The sequence below is a fragment of the Ranitomeya imitator genome, chromosome 4 (assembly GCF_032444005.1).
Source record: "Ranitomeya imitator isolate aRanImi1 chromosome 4, aRanImi1.pri, whole genome shotgun sequence".
NCBI classification, from domain to species: Eukaryota; Metazoa; Chordata; class Amphibia; order Anura; family Dendrobatidae; genus Ranitomeya; species Ranitomeya imitator.
Window position 1 is genome coordinate 583,796,974 of NC_091285.1, and position 25,040 is coordinate 583,822,013.

General features: G+C 48.5%; 1 protein-coding gene across 1 annotated transcript in view; it reads left to right on the plus strand.

Moving 5' to 3' along the window:
- Window positions 1-25,040, plus strand: part of FRMD5 (FERM domain containing 5) — a 156,657-nt gene that overhangs the window by 84,274 nt on the left and 47,343 nt on the right. The window contains exons 3-4 of the mRNA XM_069766470.1: window positions 7,970-8,012; window positions 15,227-15,305. Coding sequence (XP_069622571.1) covers window positions 7,970-8,012; window positions 15,227-15,305 — 122 coding nt within the window. The remainder of the gene's footprint in view (window positions 1-7,969; window positions 8,013-15,226; window positions 15,306-25,040) is intronic.

A 25,040-nucleotide genomic window follows, 5' to 3' on the forward strand; every position in this document is an offset into this window, starting at 1 on the left:
GCGGAAACGCTGTGGATTTAAAAGAAGTGCATGTCACTTCTTTTGTGCGGATCTGCAGCGTTTCTGCACCCCTCCATTAATAGAAATCCGCAGTGGTAAAAACTGCAGAAAATCCCCACAAAATCCGCATCAATTCCGCATAAAAAATTCTGCACCTCATTCCACAACGTGTGCACATAGCCTATGCAACATAGATGTGAAGCAGTTCTAAAAAAAACTGTAACCACTAAATATTAGGTTAGTGACTCACAGGAATGCTAAATCCTCATAAAAAATAGTACAAATTGTGAGTTTGTAAAGACAAATGCAGACACTGCTATTATTTTGAACACTACTGTACATGTTGGATCACATTGAAAATTCTTTGTTATAGTCACGATTAGGGCTGGACTGTCCGTCGGGCTTTTCTGGCAAATGCCAGAAGAGCCGATGGCAGTCGTGGGCCGCTCGCCAGCGCCGACTCCCCCCTCCCCCCCCCCGCTGCCGACTCACCCCCCCGGCCAGCGCCGCCGCATTCAACTATACGCCGCTACAGTTGAATGCAATGATGGAGGAGAGCGCTGTCTGCTGTCGCTCATTCTCCCATCATTCCCCGCTTTGCCTCTGACACTGTGGGTGCGTGATGACGTCATATCATCGCGCACTTGCTGTGTGTCAGGCAGACTGCAGCTGCTGAGACCGGAGCCAGGAGCAGCGCGGGCACGAGGAGAGGTGAGGAGAGTGTTTTTTTTTTTTTTTTTTAAATATATCAATGAGTAATAACTGGATTGTGCGGCTATTAGGGGGGCTGTATTACATTCTATGGGGGCTGTGCTGCTATTACATTCTATGAGGGCTGGCTGCATTACATTCTATGGGGGCTGGCTGTATTACATTCTATGGGGGCTGTGCTGCATTACATTTTATGGGGGCTGTGCTGCATTACATTTTATGGGGGCTGTGCTGTATTACATTCTATGGGAGCTGTGCTGCATTACATTCTATGGGGGCTGGCTGCATTACATTCTATGGGGGCTGGCTGCATTACATTCTATGGGGGCTGGCTGCATTACATTCTATGGGGGCTGGCTGCGTTACATTCTATGGGGGCTGGCTGCGTTACATTCTATGTGGGCTGTGCTGCATTACATTTTATGGGGGCTGTGCTGTATTACATTCTATGGGACTCGTGCTGCATTACATTCTATGGGGGCTGTGCTGCATTACATTCTATGGGGGCTGGCTGCATTACATTCTATGGGGGCTGTGCTGCATTACATTTTATGGGGGCTGTGCTGAATTACATTCTATGGGAGCTGTGCTGCATTACATTCTATGGGGGCTGGCTGAATTACATTCTATGGGGGCTGTGCTGCATTACATTTTATGGGGGCTGTGCTGCATTAAATTCTATGGGGGCTGTGCTGCATTACATTCTGGGGGGGGGGGTGGCTGCATTACATTCTATGGGGGGGCTGGCTGCATTACATTCTATGGGGGTCTGGCTGCATTTCATTCTATGGGGGCTGGCTGCATTACATTCTATGGGGGCTGGATGCAATACATTCTATGGGGGCTGGCTGCATTACATTCTATGGGGGCTGGCTGCATTACATTCTATGGGGGCTGTGCTGCATTACATTCTATGGGGGCTGTGCTGCATTACATTCTATGGGGGCTGTGCTGCATTACAGTCTATGGGGGCTGTGCTGTATTACATTCTATGGGGGCTGTGCTGCATTACATTCTATGGGGGCTGTGCTGCATTACATTCTATGAGGGCTGTGCTGCATTACATTCTATGGGGGCTGTGCTGCATTACATTCTATGGGGGCTGTGCTGCATTACATTCTATGGGGGCTGTGCTGCATTACATTCTATGGGGGAGGGCTGTATTACATTCTATGGGGGGGCTGTATTACATTCTGTGGGGGCTACATTATATTCTATGGGGGCTGTATTATATTCTATGGGAAGGTGGGCTGTATTACATTCTGTGGGGGACTGTATTACATTCTGTGGGGTGCTGTATTATCTATGGAGGGGCTACATTATATTCTATGGGGGGCTGTATTATGCTCTATGAGGGGGCTACCATATATTATGTATGCAGGGGCTGCATTATACTATATGAGGGGGCTGCATTATATTCTCTGGGGGGTTACATTATACTCAGGGGGCTACAATATATTCTGTGGGGTGGCTGCATTATACTCTGGGGTGGCATTATTATACTATATGTGGGCTGCATTATACTGTATCAAGGACTATGGGGAATACATTATACTATATGAAGAACTATGGGGTGCATTATACTATGGGAAGTGAATTGTACTACATGGATGACAATGGCGGGGCATTATACTATATGGAGCACTATGAGGAATGTATTATACTATTTGGAGGACTGAGGAGTGTATTATACTATATGGAGGACTGAGCAGTGTATTTTAATATATGGAGGACTATGAGGAGTGTATTATACTATATGGAGGACTGAGGAGTGTATTATACTATATGGAGGACTGATGAGTGTATTATACTTTATGGAGAACTGAGGAGTGTATTATACTATATGGAGGACTGAGGAGTGTATTATACTATATGGAGGACTGAGGTGCACATTATAATATATGGAGGACTATGGGGTGTATTATACTAAACAAGCAAAACTCTGCCTATTCATCGAGTGATTGGATTGTTTATGTGGGAACAGAAATTCTTGTTCTCAGCAGCAGCACTTCGCCGGTGTAAACTGTAGTTGTGCTGCTGATAACATGATACTGTATGGGGACAGATTCATCTAATTGTGATTGTTCTGTTCCCTTCATTCTTTCTCAGTTGGTGTAAAGAGGCCGGGAAACAAGCGAACGACTTCAGTATTGTCGATCACACTCGTTTAGCGGCCTGAGATTAGTGCATGTAGATACAACAGAAATTCTTCGCAGGGAGACCAGGCAAGGATGATGACAGTTGTAGTTAGTACCCGACGCCTGGGAATAGCGCTAACTCTACTGCTTTTCCCAGCCACCAGAGCATTTAATTCTGGTATGTGTAATGATTTTTAGGGTTGATGTCAACTGTGGAATGTCAGCTGCTATCAATCCCTGGTGTAAGTAATGGAGAGGTGTCTATCAGACACCCCCACTACTAGCCCAGACCTGGCGAGACCCAGCGACTCTGAAGAGCGGTGACGGTAGTCAGGGCTGCCACTAGAAATTTTGGGGCCCCATACTGGCAAAATTTTCGGGGCCCCCTTGAAACTCCGCCCAGGCTCCACCCCAGCCCCGCCTCCAGGCTCCACCCCACGAACTGCCCACAGTCCCACCACTCTCTCTTGGAAAATCTCCACTTCTCACCAATCACACATTGACAGTTCCCATCACCAGATCACACATATAGCTGCAGCTTTTGTTTTGGCCAAAAGATTTTTTAAGTCGCCACCATAACACGGTAGACACTTTTGCCGGGCCCTACTCTACTGTAACCTATTAAATATTTGTTAAAATATGCAATACAATTTAGGTATATTTTATTTATCTTTCAATTTTTAAAATGACCTATAATACTACATACAAGGAACAAATACCACAGCACTATGACCAGATGACATATTACCACCACAGTGATCGAATAATATCACATACAAAGAACAAATACCGCTACACCATGACCAGACCGCATATTACCACCACAGTGATCGAATAATATCAAATACAAGGAACAAATACCACCACATCATGACCAGACCGCATATTACCATCAATGACTGAATACTACAATACTGATCAGTAATAAAAAAAAAAAAACACAATACTATCACCATCAGTGCCATTATGCACAGGAGATCTGTATTTAGTATGCAGTGTCTGTGTACAGGTAATACAGTGATCACCGGTGACATTACACACAGGAGCTCTGTATATAATGTATAGGTAATACAGTGATCACTGGTGACATTGTACACAGGACCTCTGTATATAGTATACAGTGTATAGTGTCAGTGTATAGGTAACACTGACTCACCAGTGACGTCTCTAGGTGAAGTCCTTCATCTTTCATCCAGCACAGACCGCCATCACTTCATCCAGCCAGGACTCGTCTCTGCAGGAAATAAAACAGTTATCTCGAGTTCCGCTTGTAGAACACATTACTTAATTTTCCCAACTTCTACATTACACCACATGAAGAAGGCGACATAGTATCACTCTACACAGTAACAGGACCGCCCCCCCCATTTAAAACAGTATACTCAAAAAATTAAATAAATACATCACTGCAATAATAATATCCCTTAATTAGCCCCTATGGTAATATTCGCCATCCTAGCCCCTGTGTGTCTCATTCCAGGCTCCAGCCATATGTTCTCCCATCCTGCCCTCATGAGTATCCATTCTGCCCCATATGATCTCCCCATCCTGCCCCATCTGTCTCCATCGTATCCATCTTGCCCCATCTGTCTCCAATCTTGCCCCATCTGTCTCCATTCTGCCCCATCTGTTTCCAATCCTGCCCCATCTGTGTCCAGCACTCTGCCCCATCTCTGTCCAGCACTCTGCCCCATCTCTGTCCAGCACTCTGCCCCATCTCCGTCCAGCACTCTGCCCCATCTCCGTCCAGCACTCTGCCCCATCTCTGTCCAGCACTCTGCCCCATCTCCGTCCAGCACTCTGCCCCATCTCCGTCCAGCACTCTGCCCCATCTCTGTCCAGCACTCTGCCCCATCTCTGTCCAGCACTCTGCCCCATCTCTGTCCAGCACTCTGCCCCATCTCTGTCCAGCACTCTGCCCCATCTCTGCCCCATCTCTGTCCAGCACTCTGCCCCATCTCTGTCCAGCACTCTGCCCCATCTGTGTCCAGCACTCTGCCCCATCTCTGTCCAGCACTCTGCCCCATCTCTGTCCAGCACTCTGCCCCATCTCTTTCCAGCACTCTGCCCCATCTCTGTCCAGCACTTTGCCCCATCTCTGTCCAGCACTCTGCCCCATCTGTGTCCAGCACTCTGCCCCATCTGTGTCCAGCACTCTGCCTCATCTGTGTCCAGCACTCTGCCCCATCTGTGTCCAATCCTGCCCCATCTGTGTCCAGCACTCTGCCCCATCTGTTTCCAATCCTGCCCCATCTGTGTCCAGCACTCTGCCCCATCTGTGTCCAGCACTCTGCCCCATCTGTGTCCAGCACTCTGCCCCATCTGTGTCCAGCACTCTGCCCCATCTGTGTCCAGCACTCTGCCCCATCTGTATCCAGCACTCTGCCTCATCTGTGTCCAGCACTCTGCCCCATCTGTGTCCAATCCTGCCCCATCTGTGTCCAGCACTCTGCCCCATCTGTTTCCAATCCTGCCCATCTGTGTCCAGCACTCTGCCCCATCTGTGTCCAGCACTCTGCCCCATCTGTGTCCAGCACTCTGCCCCATCTGTGTCCAGCACTCTGCCCCATCTGTGTCCAGCACTCTGCCCCATCTGTGTCCAGCACTCTGCCCCATCTGTGTCCAGCACTCTGCCCCATCTGTTTCCAATCCTGCCCCATCTGTGTCCAGCACTCTGCACCATCTCTGTCCAGCACTCTGCCCCATCTCTGTCCAGCACTCTGCCCCATCTCTGTCCAGCACTCTGCTCCATCTCTGTCCAGCACTCTGCCCCATCTCTGTCCAGCACTCTGCCCCATCTCTGTCCAGCACTCTGCCCCATCTCTGTCCAGCACTCTGCCCCATCTCTGTCCAGCACTCTGCCCCATCTCTGTCCAGCACTCTGCCCCATCTCTGTCCAGCACTCTGCCCCATCTCTGTCCAGCACTCTGCCCCATCTGTGTCCAGCACTCTGCGCCATCTGTGTCCAATCCTGCCCCATCTGTGTCCAGCACTCTGCCCCATCTGTGTCCAATCCTGCCCCATCTGTGTCCAGCACTCTGCCCCATCTGTGTCCAATCCTGCCCCATCTGTGTCCAGCACTCTGCCCCATCTGTGTCCAGCACTCTGCCCCATCTGTGTCCAGCACTCTGCCCCGTCTGTGTCCAGCACTCTGCCCCATCTGTGTCCAGCACTCTGCCCCATCTGTGTCCAGCACTCTGCCTCATCTGTGTCCAGCACTCTGCCCCATCTGTGTCCAGCACTCTGCCCCATCTGTGTCCAATCCTGACCCATCTGTGTCCAGCACTCTGCCCCATCTGTGTCCAATCCTGCCCCATCTGTGTCCAGCACTCTGCCCCGTCTGTGTCCAGCACTCTGCCCCGTCTGTTTCCAAACCTGCCTCTTCTGTGTCCAGCACTCTGCCCCATCGCTGTCCAGCACTCTGCCCCATCTCTGTCCAGCACTCTGCCCCATCTCTGTCCAGCACTCTGCCCCATCTCTGTCCAGCACTCTGCCCCATCTCTGTCCAGCACTCTGCCCCATCTCTGTCCAGCACTCTGCCCCATCTCTGTCCAGCACTCTGCCCCATCTCTGTCCAGCACTCTGCCTCATCTGTGTCCAGCACTCTGCCCCATCTGTGTCCAGCTTTCTGGCCTCCTTCTGTCCAGCTTTCCGCCCCCCCTGTGTCCACATGTGTCCAGCTTTCTGCCCTCCCTGTGTCCAGCTTTCTGCCCCCCCCCTGTGTCCAGCTTTCTGCCCCCCCCTGTGTCCAGCTTTCTGCCCCCCCCGTGTCCAGCTTTCTGCCCCCCTGTGTCCAGCTTTGTGCCCCCCCCGTGTCCAGCTTTCTGCCCCCCCCCTGTGTCCAGCTTTCGGCCCCCTCCTGTGTCCAGCTTTCTGCCCCCCCCCTGTGTCCAGCTTTCTGCCCTTCCCCTGTGTCCAGCTTTCTGCCCCCCCCTGTGTCCAGCTTTCTGCCCCCCCCGTGTCCAGCTTCCTGCCCCCCCCTGTGTCCAGCCTTCTGCCCCCCCCCTGTGTCCAGCTTTCTGCCCCCCCCCTGTGTCCAGATTCCTGGCCCCCCCCCCGTGTCCAGCTTTACTGCCCTGGGCCCCCCCCCCCTGTCCAGTTTCCTGCTCCCCCCCCCCGTGTCCAGCTTCCTGCCCCCCCCTATGTCCAGCTTTCTGCCCCCCCCCCCCCCCCCCTGTGTCCAGCTTTACTGCCCTGGGCCCCCCCGGATCGCCGCTCTCAATAATAAAAAAAAAAAAAAGTTCTGCTTACCTGCCGCGCTCAGCCGCTCCTGCTCTCTCCATGCAGCTGCAGCGTGCACTCGCCGGCGACTGACAATGACGTCAGACGCCGGCGACCTGCACGCTGCGGCTGGCGGCTGTTAACTATTGACGTGCGGGCGCGGGCCCGCACGTCAATAGTGTTAAACAGCTGTAGCGCCGGCCGCCGCTAAGGGCCCGGTTGAGCCTGCAGCTGCCGGTAGGGGCCCGGTGAGCAGGTAAGAGGGTCCCCTCTGCTCACCAGGCCCCATACGCCAGTCACGGCTGTAATGCCCTGATGGCGGCCCTGATGGTAGTTACAATACCGCTCTTCACAGTCGCTGAGCTCAGCGCAAGACCAGGAATATCTGATGAGTGGTGACGTTACCGATGTCACCGCTCTTCAGAGTCACCGGGTCTCGTGCTGCGCAGCGGAACTAAAAGTGGCTGTAGGCAAAGTTTATGGAGCATCAGAATGAAGTTACATAGCCTTTGGTCGTCTCATCCCTTCATTATCTACGAGATCCAGTTATGTAGGTAAAGTAGCGGCTTTTCTTGGTACTGCAACTAAAAGCAATAAATAGGACCGAGCTCTAATGCTGGATACAGCAGTAATTATATGTTCTATAGTCGTGTTACACTCCCTTCACTTCTTGTAACCTACAAGTGTACAAAGATATTATACAGTCACCATGTGACAAGTGGGCCTGTGTACCTTCATATGCCAGGGCTGAATTTTAGTCCCAGTCAAGCCCTGGTCACGATCTAATCTTGGCCTGAATGTTGGCGAGTTGTTTCTGTTGCATCATTGTGACCCTGGATGTTATGATGGAATAGTTAAGCTGAAATCAATACATGACTGTGTTCTCTCTTCTTTTTTAGCATTGGTTGGAGTTTTCTAAAGGGCTTGCCAAACAAATGAGAGGTAAAGTAGTACGTGCTCAACAGTTCACATGAGTCTGTGTCCGGTGTATAAGGTGAGAATACAATATATTCAGTGTCATCCAGGGGCCCGGAGGAAGGAGGCTACATAGGATGAATTGCCTTCCCCAGGTAGACTATCATGGAAACAGCACCGTATATACATGAATATATTACACGAGTGGTGTATGGACCGCTGTGCCCAACCCGACTACATGTCTCCTGACTCTAACAGCCACGTAGATATAGAATAGGTATGTATGATGCTGTTAGTGTGAGTCCGGAGACCATCGGTCTTTCTGGTCACTGCAGTCCACAGTCGGAGCATATAATACACTCATATGGACGTAGCCTAACACTGAATTCCTGCCTAACTATAAAGAGCAGAGAAGCTCCATTAGCCAGTTTTGTATTTTTTTTAGCTGCCAAACAATAAGACCCCAGGCAGACATCAATTGAACTGGAAAAAATAAAGTGCTGGAGGCATTGGCTTGCTGAGATTTATCTTTCCTGAGGGCTTGGAAGGTTAAGGGAACACTTACACATCACAGTATAACCTTAAGTCAAAGTAACCTTCATGGCCATCAACCTGTCCCGGTAAGACGCCTAAGACTACATCCTCATGTGAATGCAGTCTGAGCAATTGTGAATCTGAGTCACCTAATTTTCTGCAAATGACAATGATAACAAATGCAGAAAGCGAGACAATCCCCAAAAAAGGAATGATCCTGAGGGTGGTGGCCACAGACAATTGTTCTGACCTCGTCCTTCTTGCCTGATTCTTCTCTACTTTTGCTTTATGCTAGTGTCCTTGCAGAATGGCATCAGCCCAGAGCCGGTATCTCCTCCTTTTTGGGAGGCGGAACAGGAGTAGCACTGCTAAACGACCTCCAGTGGGCTACTGGTGTGCACGCTTCTGCCAAACTGTCAGAAAGAGACTCCAGAGGGCACCACTGCAGATGGACCTGTGCTCAAAGCCGAGCATTGCGCACCTCAACACCAGAATTATCAGGTCCTCCATTAGCAACCCGGATTCTTCACAGATGAGAGCAGGTTCCACTTGAGCACATGCAACAGAAATGAAAGAGTCTGAAGACGCAATGGGGATCATTATGCTGCCGCAGCATCATTTAATGTGACTGGTTTGGTGGAAGCTCCATCATGGTCTGGGGAAACAAATCCTTGGAGAATGCATGATAGTCTATGGTCCCCAGACTACTGTTAGGTGCCAGGATGAAATCCTCTGAGCCATGACAACACAAGAGCCATCCATACTTAATATTGAAAACACCAAACAATAATTGGAGGAAATGGCCGTGATGTTTATTCAGGGTTACTTTAAAATAATTACATATGATAAATAATTAAGTAAATTCGCAGAATATCTAAAAACTAACCACCAACAAACCAATCCTCCTATAGACTGGGCGATTTTCCCACAAATAACACTGGTCAACAAAAAAAAACAAAAAAATTTTCTGGCATGGACTTTAAGAACAGTTTTAGACTAACTTGAGGGTGCTGAATTCAAATCTGATCTTATAATTTCTCTATCACATCACGTTTTTGCGCTATAGGTATATAGCCCATTTTCATGAATTCCATGATAAATATAAGTAGTGTATGAAAAGTGCCGGTTTATACTGTTCACTAAGGTAAATTTAGTTTTCATTTAGTCTCCCAATAAATGTGAGAATATCTTTGTTTTCTTTGAACATGCATAATTCCCATTTGTTATAACACCCTTGTTTTCTGCGCTACTGGGACAGTAGAGCTACAGCAGAGCATTGGGTGAAAACTGAATGACCTCCGCGACAGAATTTGGCATCTGGCGATAAGAATGTCATCCATGATCCTCTAGTGGATAGGAAGGACATTGTCTTTCCTCCCTTACACATAAAACTTGGATTGATGAAGCAGTTCATCAAAGCTCTCAATCACAGTGGAGAATGCTTTAACTATATATGTTCAACTTTTCCTGGTCTTAGTGAAGAGAAGAAAAAGGCTGGAATATTTGATGGACCACAAATAAGAACACTTATGAGAGTCCCAAATTTTATCACATCAATGAATGAGACAGAAGAAAGAGCTTGGAATGCGTATTGGAATGTGGTGCAGAATTTTCTAGGGAATAAGAAAGCAGACAACTATGAAGAGATTATGTAAGAGCTACTAATGAGTCTGCGAAATCTTGGATGTAGAATGAGTATCAAGATTCACTATTTACACATCCATTTGGACTTTTTTCCAGAGAACCTTGGGAATGTGTCACGGGGAGCCTAGGTAGGCTAAAGCTAATAACCCGGGCCCCTGTGATATCCCTCAGACTAGGGAAATCCTGTCTGTCCCTCTCCCAGAGATTACACTGAAGGTGTGCTTGTCTGGGCCGCCAGACCTGACCCTGACTCCTGTTTCAGTACTAATCTGAAACCTCCACCCTCCACCCAGTGATAATTCCTCACACCAACCCCTACAGAAAGCACAGATAGGGAAAACCAAAAACGCACCACGCCGCAAACACACTCAGGAAAACACTATAATGTGCACAGGGCAAAACAAACACAAATATAGGAAGGAGAAATATGACAAAGGATCATACACCACCAGATATGATATTTCCACTCCAAGACCACCACTCCGAACTGAGATCACCAGGCACAAGACACAAGCTATAATCGGCGACGCCCAAAGTTCAGAAGAACTATTTAAAGGCCGTGGGCGTGACCCAGCCTCCAATCCGAGTACCAGCTAGATTAACCCCGGACAACCTAGATAAAATCTAGCCGGCGCCACTGAGCGCATAGTGGGCAAATACAGAATTGTCTGTCGGACGCGAGGAACAAGGGGAGCGTTTTCATCAGGACATTAAAACAATGGAAGAACGGTATCAAGGCCGGTGGGACTCACATATGATGGCTGACTATTGCTGGAGCTTGATGAGAGAAACCCAGAAGCTGTACATCACAGATCAGCCAAGAAAAGAAAGTATGACAAGATAAGTCCGAAGTTAGCTTTATATATAATAAAATTGCCGGCCAATTTACAAAACTGGCCAGTAGGAAACCTTTAAAAAGAGCACCAAGAAACCACTCTAGACCAGTTTGATCCGCTCGTGGACACTACCACAGCTTACATATTTGACCTTTTTTTGACCTCTTGCCTGACGGCCATTACTAAGTGGAAAAAACAACACAAAATACAAGTGAATTATTACGGGTCTGTGTTACCATGAGACCCCCCCCCCCATTATTATTTTATTTCTTGTGGGGGAGGGCTACCATTATCACACTGGTGCAGGACAATGCCCATACCCATGCCTAAACTGTGTAGACAGTTTCTGGATGATGAAGGCATTGATGCCATTGACTGGACCTCATATTTCACAGGCCTGAATCCAGACAAGAACCTCGGAGACATTGTATATCAGTACATCCGGCACTACCAAGTACCGCCACAGACTGTTCAGGACCTCACTGATGTCCTGCTCCAAGTCTGAGAAGATCCCCCAGGATCACCTCCGTCTCCTCCTCAGGAGCATGGCCAGATGTTGTCAAGAGAGCATTCCGGGACGTGGCGCCCACCACAAGACACATTATGAATTAAATCTTGAATTCGCCTGTGATTCTAATTTTTTTTTTTGGGTGGAGGAGTGGGAGTAATTTGGATTCCAGCTCTAAGTTGGTTAATAACTTTGCTCTCCTTTCACTGTTGATACGTCATTTTGTTTTGCAATGGATAGCTGAGGTCAGATGTGTGATTTAAGTGTTCCCTTAATTTTTTACATTTTTTACCAATATCTTATGTTCTTGGAGAGATCTGAACCATGTGCTGCATCACTGGCAATGAATCACGGTAAATTCACATGTGGCAGATTCACCAGTAGACATCGTCATTTTTATTTCATAAATCTATAGCACACATAAGCAGCTTTGTAATATATCTTACCAGAGAAATCTGCTTCTGTCTCCTTTTGGTCCAATCTTTCACTCTCAATTTATAGGTAAAATCTGTATTCATTGAAGACAGATTTCACCATTCCTGATATGAGATGACGGTTAGTCTTTATAAGCTTCTATGGCGAGGGGAGCTAGAGGCCGACATGGACATTTTGCTGAAAATTCTCCTGAATTTGAAAATGTTCCGGTCATTTCCTGTGAACTTCCAGCTGAACGTCTGTCTGCCTTCCTCCATCCCCTCTCCGTAGAAGTTTATAAACACCAAGCGGCATCTCCTATCCTGGAAAAAAGGTGTCTTCACTAAATACAGATTGTACCAGTAAAATAAGAGTGAGCGATCAATGTACTGGGAGAAAGTAGCAGATTCCTCTGACAAGATATATTACAAAATTGATTATTTTCATGGGTACCATTGATTTATGAAATAAAAATTAAACAGCGGTTACTTTTTCCCTACATACGTTACCTGAGGATTTGTGAAGGTAAAATGCGTGGCCAATTCAAGTGCCAGGAATATGGATGGGAATTTACTAATCTCCTCCACATGCTGCAGACATTTTCTGTTCAGGGTAACGCTGATGTTTGGATTTTCATCTCCACGCCGTGCTTGTCCTGTTGCAGTAAGGTCGGGGGACTCTGCCCTAGGGGATACTGATTTTTTTTCTATTTACATTTGAGGCCCCTAGACACATTAGATAATTGGCTGGACCATCCATCTATCCGATATGTATGGGGGCCTGACAGGTGATTTCGGGGAGGAGAAGTATCCGGTCTGTTAAATCTCGAAGCCCGATCTTTTTGTTAGGTGTAGAGATGTCTCCTCTGTCAGCGGATCTCATAGAGAGCACAGGAGCACCCGGCGAGCTAAGCGTTCCTGTGTGTGGGGGAGAGATAGAGTAAAACACCCAAAATATTGTTTGTCTAATGTGCATGAGGGCCTTAAAAGAAATGTGTTAGAAAATATCCTATTAGATTTTTGTGTTACATGTATTTATTTTCGGCAATCTTTTTTAGTATCACAATCTATTAAAAATAAAAACAAAATTTTTAATCTTGTAATTCCCACACTTGCCACTAAGACTATTTTAGACTCAAAATTCCTGTTCTTTCAGGAAGAGTTTTCAGCAGTCTCTTTGTCATCAGAGACAGGATAACACCTCTATACAAAGCTGATAACACAAAATCCACCAATCACATTAGATGATGTCACTGCTCCCCCCTCCCTTCACAATGACCTCTGCACCTGCTATTAGATGCTTCAGTATAAAAGATAGGGTCAGAGTCTGTTCATTGCAGCTAATGTACATGTAGATTTCCTCAAACTACAAGAAGTATGAGTCTAAAAAAGCCCCAATGCCCAATGGGAAAATCACAAGATATCTATTTTTGTTTTTAATACAGATTGTGATATGGAAAAAAAAAACCTTTGCCATTTTTTTTAATACATGTAGAACAAAAATCTGATTTAAACAATAGGTCATTTTCTGATTAGACATTCCTTTAAGAAGAATTTCCTTGTCTTCATGGATCTGTATACATACAGTGGGGCAAAAAAGTATTTAGTCAGTCAGCAATAGTGCAAGTTCCACCACTTAAAAAGATGAGAGGCGTCTGTAATTTACATCATAGGTAGACCTCAACTATGGGAGACAAACTGAGAAAAAAAAAATCCAGAAAATCACATTGTCTGTTTTTTTTAACATTATATTTGCATATTATGGTGGAAAATAAGTATTTGGTCAGAAACAAACAATCAAGATTTCTGGCTCTCACAGACCTGTAACTTCTTCTTTAAGAGTCTCCTCTTTCCTCCACTCATTACCTGTAGTAATGGTACTTGTTTAAACTTGTTATCAGTATAAAAAGACACCTGTGCACACCCTCAAACAGTCTGACTCCAAACTCCACTATGGTGAAGACCAAAGAGCTGTCAAAGGACACCAGAAACAAAATTGTAGCCCTGCACCAGGCTGGGAAGACTGAATCTGCAATAGCCAACCAGCTTGGAGTGAAGAAATCAACAGCGGGAGCAATAATTAGAAAATGGAAGACATACAAGACCACTGATAATCTCCCTCGATCTGGGGCTCCACGCAAAATCCCACCCCGTGGGGTCAGAATGATCACAAGAACGGTGAGCAAAAATCCCAGAACCACGCGGGGGGACCTAGTGAATGAACTGCAGAGAGCTGGGACCAATGTAACAAGGCCTACCATAAGTAACACACTATGCCACCATGGACTCAGATCCTGCAGTGCCAGACGTGTCCCACTGCTTAAGCCAGTACATGTCCGGGCCCGTCTGAAGTTTGCTAGAGAGCATTTGGATGATCCAGAGGAGTTTTGGGAGAATGTCCTATGGTCTGATGAAACCAAACTGGAACTGTTTGGTAGAAACACAACTTGTCGTGTTTGGAGGAAAAAGAATACTGAGTTGCATCCATCAAACACCATACCTACTGTAAAGCATGGTGGTGGAAACATCATGCTTTGGGGCTGTTTCTCTGCAAAGGGGCCAGGACGACTGATCCGGGTACATGAAAGAATGAATGGGGCCATGTATCGTGAGATTTTGAGTGCAAACCTCCTTCCATCAGCAAGGGCATTGAAGATGAAACGTGGCTGGGTCTTTCAACATGACAATGATCCAAAGCACACCGCCAGGGCAACGAAGGAGTGGCTTCGTAAGAAGCATTTCAAGGTCCTGGAGTGGCCTAGCCAGTCTCCAGATCTCAACCCTATAGAAAACCTTTGGAGGGAGCTGAAAGTCTGTGTTGCCAAGCGAAAAGCCAAAAACATCACTGCTCTAGAGGAGATCTGCATGGAGGAATGGGCCAACATACCAACAACAGTGTGTGGCAACCTTGTGAAGACTTACAGAAAACGTTTGACCTCTGTCATTGCCAACAAAGGATATATTACAAAGTATTGAGATGAAATTTTGTTTCTGACCAAATACTTATTTTCCACCATAATATGCAAATAAAATGTTAAAAAAAACAGACAATGTGATTTTCTGGATTTTTTTTTCTAAGTTTGTCTCCCATAGTTGAGGTCTACCTATGGTGTAAATTACAGACGCCTCTCATCTTTTTAAGTGGTGGAACTTGCACTATTGCTGACTGACTAAATACTTTTTTGCCCCACTGTATGTCTATGCACGTGTTGATGTTTTATCGTATGTATTGCTGCAGATAGTAAATCTATTTGATGGAAGAGGCAGTCAGATTGCAATATTTACCTCCTTATGTTTCCCCTCCAGCTCGTCCTCCCTTTATTCTCTGCTTTCGGGTGAAGTTCTATCCTCCAGATCCAGCAGCTCTGAAGGAAGAAATTACCAGGTGAGTGACATGTGTCTGTCTATCACACAGTTTGATGTTAGTGCAAATGTTTAAAGGGAATCTGTTTCCAGGTTTTTGCAACTTAATCTAAGAGCAGCATGATGTAAAGATAGAGACTGATTCCAGCGATGTGTCACTTACTGGGCTGCTTGCTGTAGTTTTGATAAAATCACGCTTATCAGTAGGAGATTATCACTAGAGGACTAGTAAACCTGCTGCCAGGTAGTCCACATACTTATGAGCTCTGTTTAATCCCGCCCCCACCACTGATTGGCAACTTTCTGCCTATGCGCAGTTCACAGAAAGCTGCCAATCAGTGGTGTGGGCTCGGCATTCAGAGAATTGCTTGATCTGCAGGAGATAAACTAGTTACCAGAGGGGTGCTGGTGGGGAAAAAGGTTGCACACTTAGCGTGACACAGCGGTGCCATCAGCGCAGTCGCCACTAGGTGGCGCAGGAGTAATCAGTCAAACTGGGTCGGCAGCAAACGGAGAACGCTGTACCAGAGGGAGAAGCAATACACGTGGTCAGACACAAGCCAAAGAAGTCAGAGCCAGTCGGGAGCAAGAACACCAGAGACGGAAGACAGTCAGACAGGTCAGAAGACAAGCCGGGTTAAATACCAAGGGGTCAAAGCACAAGGAGCAAACACTAAGATGAGCAGGCAAATACGGGAGCAAGGCAATGGTTAGAGGAAAATCAGGGTGTAAAGTGGTCAGCTGCTCAAGCCGGAGGCAGGAGCTGTAACTGACAAAGCCTGCCGATGGCGGCCTCAGAAATAGCCAAACAGATCTCAAAGAGACGTAGAAAAAGTTAACCACCGCATTATCAGGCCGAGAAGAGGATGACAAGAAGCAATCCCCGACCCAGATCATGACAGTTACTTTATCAATACAGTACCAGCAGCCCAGTAAATGACACATAGCTGGAATAAGGATCTCTGCCTCTACATTATGCTGCTCTCAGATGGAACAGCAAAAACCTGCTGACAGATTCTCTTCAAGACTTTCCAGCCTATGATTGTCCTGTCTTACCAAACTGTTCTTTCTGAATAGACGCTGTATGCAGTGATGACTTCTAATTCCAGGAAAGAAATAGTGATATCTGATTAAGTTTATTAAAATGATTCCTTGTCATTCACACCGCTGCATTAATAAAATTGTGCAGATTTTGAGGCTCAGCTCCACCTATGAGGATAATGTGTTTTCCTTGTGTACTTGTATCAGGAGATTGGCTCCTTCCAGTCTTGGCTTGCAGCTGCCAGAGTACAATATTCCTGCCTCTGTCAGCACTGATTTATGGCCACCACTGTAGTGTCCTAAAGAGACTCCTACTACTGTCCCAAAGTTTACTGGAAAGGGTAGCTGGACTTTAAATGACCTTTCTCCTTTACACAGGCCACTATAACTAAAGTAGCCAGCTTATAATAGACAAGCACTGATACCGGTCACACACATTTATAGAAATGTTCCTGGATGGTGTCACAACTGAACATACGTGAGATGTGCTAGTGATTATGGGTCAATTTCCAGTTAGACATTCAATTAAAGAAGGATCTAAAAAACCCAAAATGAGCCGGAATATATGTTGGTATAAGTGTAATGTGTAGGTGCACGTTCACACTGTGGCCATTTAACAAGCAGAACCTGAGATAAAAGCAAACTGAGCAAATCCCCTGCAGTAAGTAAATAGATAGTAATAGTATATGTAAATAACATGGGGTACTTAGCACTATTTGGATGAAAAAAAGCATAAGTCATCCCACCACGACAAGGTGTACCCAATCGGGACAGTACCCGACTCTTGTAGTTCACCTCATTATGTGTCAGCAGTCGTGTCGGGGTCCTGCTCTGCCCTTATCTGTTTGGACGTCTGCTGTGGAGCGCCCCCAGACACAGGGCCACGGGGTACTCGATCCGGGGTTATCACGGTGGCTGGACCCGGTCCGTGACCCTGCTAAGGGGTGTCCAATGAAAGGTGATGGTGGGTGGTGTAAGGTGTGAGGAATAACGAGGACACAGGGTTGCAGTCTCTTTACCTTTTACTGAAGGTTTCAGGATCCTCAATCCAGAGCACTGTCAACAGGGCAGTCTGAGACCGGCCGGTCCGAAGGCACATCCAGAGTTCCCTTTGCAGGTGGCAATCAGTGCCTACCAACTAGCGACTGTGTGTTGTAGTTCTTCCCTGCTGGGCATTCGGGATAGTCCTCACAACTTCTGTTCTCGTTCTTTCTAGATCTTTCTCTCTCCGTCCCCCAGGTTTGTTATGGCTAGGACGCACCTTTATGACAGGTAGGCCTGGAGTTATTCTGGGACCCTAAAGACGCCCCTCTCCCACAATTGCCTCCTATGTCCTTCTTAGGTGATGTATGGTAGACAGCCAACCTGTAATTAACTGTCCTGCCGCTGTTTGAAGTAATGCGTGGAGACTGTCACTTCCTCGGTGCTCCGGCCACCGGCTACGCGCCTCAGTAGGATGTTGCATTTCTCGGGGCACGACTCCTACTGGCTCTCCTTTTGTACTTGATCTCTTTTCTCACTGTCCACAATATCCTTCGCTTCGTGTCCTTTCTTTAGATACCGCCGCAAGGTAGTGCAGGCGCGGTTCCGTAGCAATCTGTCCTTTCGGCTAGGTACCTGCCAGATTCCCAGTTCTGACAGGTCCTCCCTGGAGCTCTCCCAGGCTGCGTTCTGTCTAACTTCCTATCCAACCCCTAGTTTTACCAGTGTGAGGAGTGGCCTAATAAATAAAACCTTTTGCTCCCCCTAGTGGCCGGAGTGTGAAGTGTAATGTGTGCTGTGATACCTGGTCAGATGAACTCCTTTAGTGCAATCAGACATAACATCACCCTCCTTAGCGGCAGAGCGACATTACTGCAACGACCAGGTCTCTGGGGCGCTGCACTCCCCGCCCTGGCACCACATTTAGCTCTGGCGGTCTCGGTTGACGAAACGTTAAGACAGGTACCACAATGGCCTGATTTATTTGAGTCCAGGACTGGGGAAAATCGCGAAGAACAGTGTGTATCATCTTCTCCTCTTCCACGGGCGGAGAAGTCCTGGGATCTGTTTCCCCATCTTTCAGCTTATCAGGGCATATTTTCAGGTGGTCTCTGGATATGGCCTTTAAGGTCTCCCCTCCGTCTTTACTGATGAGACAGACCTTCGTATTGTCGAAATCGGAGGAGAGAATGGTATACGGTTCCGCTACCCATTGATCATCAAGCTTGTGTAGTCTCCTCTTTCGTTTGAGTACCTGCTCACCAGGTGCCAATGGAGCCACGGGAGCATACTGGTTGTAGTCCCTCTCTTGCTTCTGTCTGGCTTGAGCGAGACTCCTTTCTACACATTCCTGTACTTTGCGGTACCTCTGCTGCCTCTCGGTATCCCAATCCGCATTTGGCGATATATCTTCGGGGGTCAGGACCCCCATGTCCAGATCGACGGGTAACTTGCTAGACCTCCCTCGCATCAGGTACGCTGGGGTGCAGTTGGTGGAATTCACCGGGATGTGGTTGTACATATCTACCAAGTCTGGTAACTTTGTAGGCCAAAAGTTCCACTCCTCTACAAGTAAGGTCTTCAGTAAGTCGATCACCACTTGGTTCATCTTCTCACACATCCCGTTGGTCTGTGGATGGTACAGCGTGGTTCTGATCTTCTTACACCCGTACAAATTGCAGAACTCCTGGAACACCTCCGCTTCAAATGCTGGCCCCTGATCGGTCAACACCTTCTCTGGGTACCCATGGGGTCGACAGAAGTACTGCTGGAAGGTTTTGGCAGCCGTCCTAGCCGTTAGATCTTTGACTGGTACGACTACCAGGAATCTGGAATAGTGGTCCACAATGGTGAGAGCGTAGATATACCCTGACCGGCTAGGTGTTGGCTTTACGTGATCCAGCGCGACCAACTCGAGCGCCCGTTTGGTGATGATGGGCTGCAAGGGAGCCTGTTAGCTGTCACGATCCTTCCGGCGTAGGCTACAGGGGCCACACTCTCGACACCACTTCTCGATGGCTTTCTTCATGCCGATCCAGTAGAATCTCCCACGGAGTAGCCTCTCCAGCTTCTTCCATCCGAAGAAGTGTCCTGCCCCATCGTGGTACGCTCCCAGGACCATTGGCACATCTTGTCTGGGGACCACAATCTGCCACACAAATTCGTGAGTGCGGGGGTCGATGCTCCTTCGGCACAGCTTGCCATCATGAATAAACAGTTTGCCCCTCTCCTTCCACAACTGTAATGCCTCCGGTGGATCATCCGGGCCGGGATGCAAACCTGCCTGCGTCAGGAGCTCTTTCATCCGACGGACCGCAGGGTCACCATCCTGGTTCTCTGTCCACCCGTGGTGGGGCAGGGGATTCAACGGGGCGCCCTGTTTGTTTCTGCGCCTGTTCTTCACCTGATGGGAACATTGAGTTGCCTTGGGACAATGGAAAGCGGGCAGCTCCACTTCTTCAAATGCTTCTGGATCTTCCTCCGTTTCGGGTAGGTGAGGCATTCGGGACAATGCATCGGCATTCGCATTCTTGTGCCCTGCCCGGTACTTGATGGTGAAGTCGTAATTGGACAACCGGGCCATCCACCGCTGCTCCAAGGCGCTGAGTTTCGCTGTGTCCAAGTGCATAAGTGGATTATTATCCGTGAAGACGGTGAATTTTGCTGAGGCCAGATAGTGCTTGAACCTCTCCGTCACGGCCCAAACGACGGCGAGGAACTCCAGCTTAAAGGAACTGTAGTTGTCCGGGCTCCTTTCAGTGGGGCGAAGCTTCCTGCTGGCGTAAGCGATTACTCGTTCCTTGCCCTTCTGGACCTGGGACAGCACAGCTCCCAGCCCCACGTTGCTGGGATCCGTATACAATACAAACGGTTGGTCGTATTCAGGGTAGGCTAGTACTTCTTCTCCCGTCAGTGCCGATTTCAAGCAAGTGAAAGAGCCTTCCAGTCCGTCTTTCCAATCCAACGGGGTATTCTTACCCTTGGGTTTCTTGGGCTGGCCCACCAACAGGTCTTGCAACGGTGCGGCCTTCTTGGTGAAGTCCTTGATAAACCTCCGGTAGTAGCCCACCAACCCGAGGAACTGCCGGACTTCATGAAGATTCCTGGGCTGCGGCCAGTCCTTGATCACCGTGACTTTGTCGGGGTCTGGGGCCACTCCTTCGGCACTCACCACATGGCCCAGGTACTGTACTTTGGGTTTGAGCAGATGGCATTTGGACGGTTTCACCTTTAAGCCAAAGTTGGACAACGCTTCAAATACCTCGGCCAGGTGCTTCAAATGGTCTTCATAGGTCTTAGAGAAGACAATGACATCGTCCAGATACAGCAGCACGGTCTCAATTTCTTGTGTCCCAAACAGCACTCCATCATCCTCTGGAACGTCCCCGGGGTGTTACACAATCTGAAGGGCATGTAGTTGAACTCGCAGAGACCCATCGGCATCGTGAAGGCTGTCTTTTCCTTGTCCGCCTCTGCCACGGGAACCTGCCAATACCAACTGGTGAGATCTAAGGTAGAGAAGTAATTAGCAGACTTTAACGCAGCCAAGGACTCCTCTATCCTAGGCAGGGGGTATGCGTCCTTATGTGTAATGCGGTTTAATTGCCTATAATCCACACACATCCTCATGGTGCCATCTTTCTTCCTAACGAGGACTAACGGAGCCGCCCAGGGGCTACAGCTGTCTCTCACTACCCCAGCCTCCTTCATCTCTCGCAACATGTCCTTGGCACACTGATAATGAGCTGGGGGTACAGGGCGGTATCTTTCTTTTACGGGTGGGTGATTTCCTGTGGGGATGTGATGTTGAATCCCTTTTACCCGCCCAAAATCAAGGGGGTGTTTGCTGAATACCCGCTCATACTCGTGAACCACCCTGTAGGCCCCCTGTATCTGGCGAGATGGAGTAGCATCAGTGCCCACATGTAATTCTTGACACCAATCTTTTGATTGCTCTGCAGAGCCGTTGTCCTCCGCTGACTTGGACGGAGCCAAGGGCCCGGGTGCCTGTATCACACTATTATTAACAGTAAACCGCTTGGCAAGTGTGACATATTTGGTTAGGTGGACTTCCTCCTCCCCGCAGTTAAGAACACGTACCGGCACCCTCCCATTGCGGACGTCAACCACCCCTCTGGCTGTCAGGAGGGTAGGCCTATTCTCCGAATACACAGGTTCTACCAGGGCCTGATAGTCTTTACCCCCAAGGCCTATGGCTGCCCGACACCATATTAACATTTCACTCCTGGGCGGTATTGCAATGGGGTTCGAATCACTCACTGTGACCCGGCCAATTTCACCACCAGTCAGCTCCACCTGCTGTCTCCGCATTAGGGCTCTGATTTCTTTCTGCAAGGCACGTTGTTCACTGTAACCAGCTGTCTCTGCTACTTGCTGCAACAAGACAATAACTTCGGCAAGACAATTTTCTATGACATTAGTACTGATGGTCATCATGGGGTTACATTCGTGTCGGTCAATATCAACAATGACAATTCCTTGGGCCTCCAATTCTACCCGCCCCACCTTAATAGTGACCTCTTTATACCCCACTTGCGGCAGCGGCTGGCCATTACCAGCTATTATGGTGAAATCATCGGAGGCACGGGTAATGTCGGTGTCCTCCCAATAACGTCTATAAAGAATGTAGGGCATAGTTGTCACCTGGGAACCGGTGTCCAGCAAAGCGTTCATGGGGATACCGTCGATCACGATGGGGAGAACTGGATGCCCCCCGATGTATTTGGCTCTCCAATTTTGCGGGCCTGGGCGTTCTACTCCTGGGGGTCGGCCCTTGGCCCCAGGGGTTGCTCGTTTAACTGACAGTATCTTGCAAGATGGCCCACCTGGTGGCAGCGGTGGCAGATAGGTCGTCCATCCCGATGAAAACGATCGTCGTCTCTGCCTCTGGTCGATGGAACTCTCCTTGGTCGCTGCCAGGGGACATCTTCTGGTCTGGAAGCCAACTGGATCTTCTCCTTGGGGGCCTCCTGTAGGGACTCGACGGTCCGGGCTAGGGCAGCAACGCTCCTGGTCAGTTCCTGTACCTGGAGGCGCAGTCCTGCAGGGGAGTCGTCTTCCAGGATCTGGACATCGGCCTCGGCGGAGACGGGTGCGTACGACGCCACCTCCTGGTGGTACGTGAGGGCTTGACACCTGGGAAGTGTGGCGCGGCTGGGCTGTCGCTCTGGTAGTGCCTGGATAGCTTTATCTTTGAATTGTGCAAAAGTTAGGTCTGGGTTCTGCATTGCCAGGAAGTGTAGCTGGGCTCTTTGATTACTGCATAGGAGCCCTTCGACGAACAGCTCTTTCAGGAGTTTATCTTCACTTGCATGCTGTTTGGGTCACTTTGCTTGATGGCCCGCAGCGCCTCCTAAAGATTAAAGGCATAGTCCCGTAAGCTATCCTGCGGCCTCTGCTTGCACCCATAGAACGTCAATTTAATTTCCGTAGCGGTGCGGGTGTCAAAGGTGGTTTTAAGCTTTGCAAATACCTGTTGCGCAGTTTTCTTGTCTGCAGCGGGCCAGGACTTCACTTCCCTCAATGCTGCTCCAAAGAGTTGGCCGGTTATCATATGAACTTTCTGAGGCTCCGTCAAGGGATAAAACTCAAGCAGGCTACAAATCCCCTCTGTAAAGTCAGTTAACGTATGAGCTTCTCCGGAGTATCGCGGGAGCCAGGCGGCCCCTGGTAGGTATGGCATAGAGAAGGGCATTATGGCTGTTGTAGCGGCGGCAGTATCCGGCTGGTTGATGGGAGCGGCAAGCCCCGCGGCATCCGGTGGTGAGATCAGACCCGTGGCTGCGTCTACCACGGAATCTGGAAGTGCTCCCGAGTCTGCAGCTGTGGCCGCCGCCTCCGCTCCTCCGGGATCCGACATGGCCATTCTTCCCCCCTTGCTAACCTGTCGGGGTCGGGGTTCTCCTCCCGGGATGGGCGCCGGGGTCGGGGCTCTTCTTCCGGGATCGGCACCTTACCGCGTCTTCCGCTCCGCGCTCTTTTCCAGCCGGCTCCACCCACGAAGCTATGGCTCCTCCCCTCGTGCTCCACACGGCGCGGCAATGGCGGATTTTTGGCGGCAAATAGCAATACACAGTCTTTGCAATAAGTCACAGTTCCAAGGCACACATGACCTGATTCTTCAGGCTTAAGTACATCCTGTTCGTGACGCCAAGTTGGAGCGCCCCCAGACACAAGGCCATGGGGTACTCGATCCGGGGTTATCACGGTGGCTGGACCCGGTCCGTGACCCTGCTAAGGGGTGTCCAATGAAAGGTGATGGTGCGTGGTGTAAGGTGTGAGGAATAACGAGGACACAGGGTTGCAGTCTCTTTACCTTTTACTGAAGGTTTAAGGATCCTCAATCCAGAGCACTGGTAAACAGGGCTGTCTGAGACCAGCCGGTCCGAAGGCACATCCAGAGTTCCCTTTGCAGGTGGAAATCAGTGCCTACCAACTAGCGCCTGTGTGTTGTAGTTCTTCCCTGCTGGGCATTCGGGATAGTCCTCACAACTTCTGTTCTCGTTCTTTCTAGATCTTTCTCTCTCCGTCCCCCAGGTTTGTTATGGCTAGGACGCACCTTTATGACAGGTAGGCCTGGAGTTATTCTGGGACCCTAGAGACGCCCCTCTCCCACAATTGCCTCCTATGTCCTTCTTAGGTGATGTATGGTAGACAGCCAACCTGTAATTAACTGTCCTGCCGCTGTTTGAAGTAATGCGTGGAGACTGTTACTTCCTCGGTGCTCCGGCCACCGGCTACGCGCCTCAGTAGGATGTTGCATTTCTCGGGGCACGACTCCTACTGGCTCTCCTTTGTACTTGATCTCTTTTCTCACTGTCCACAATATCCTTCGCTTCGTGTCCTTTCTTTAGATACCGCCGCAAGGTAGTGCAGGCGCGGTTCCGTAGCAATCTGTCCTTTCGGCTAGGTACCTGCCAGATTCCCAGTTCTGACAGGTCCTCCCTGGAGCTCTCCCAGGCTGCGTTCTGTCTAACTTCCTATCCAACCCCTAGTTTTACCAGTGTGAGGAGTGACCTAATAAATAGAACCTTTTGCTCCCCCTAGTGGCCGGAGTGTGAAGTGTAATGTGTGCTGTGATACCTGGTCAGATGAACTCTTTTAGTGCAATCAGACATAACATCACCCTCCTTAGCGGCAGAGCGACATTACTGCAACGACCAGGTCTCTGGGGCGCTGCACTGACACATAGCGAGGTGAGATACAGGAGTTAGGTACTGTCCCACCTGGGTACATCTTGTCGCGGTGGAATGGCTTTTACACTTTTTTATCAACATGTTAACTAAGTACCCCATGTTATTTGCAGGTACTATTACTATTCACTTAATTATTACAGGGTGTGTGTCTAATCAGTAAAATGCAAAAAGCTTATGTACTTGAAATAGGATACGAAATATACCTATGAATAGGGGCGAGTCACTCTATCTTCAAATAATCCCAATATACATATACGGGGATCTGTTAATAGTTTCACTCCATACACCCTTTCTATCAAGGAGATAACCTCATTAGAAAATGGGCTTATCTGTCTACATTCCCTACATCAAATACATCAGATGCACATCATCAATCCCACATATAGAGCATTTTGCATCATGGCGATATCCTATCTTGTGAAGAAGGCTTGGAGTTTTGTACGTACTCTCTATGAATTAAATATATTTTAGACAGCCTTTGATCCTCACAGGGTGATAGTTTGGGAACTGTTTCTAAA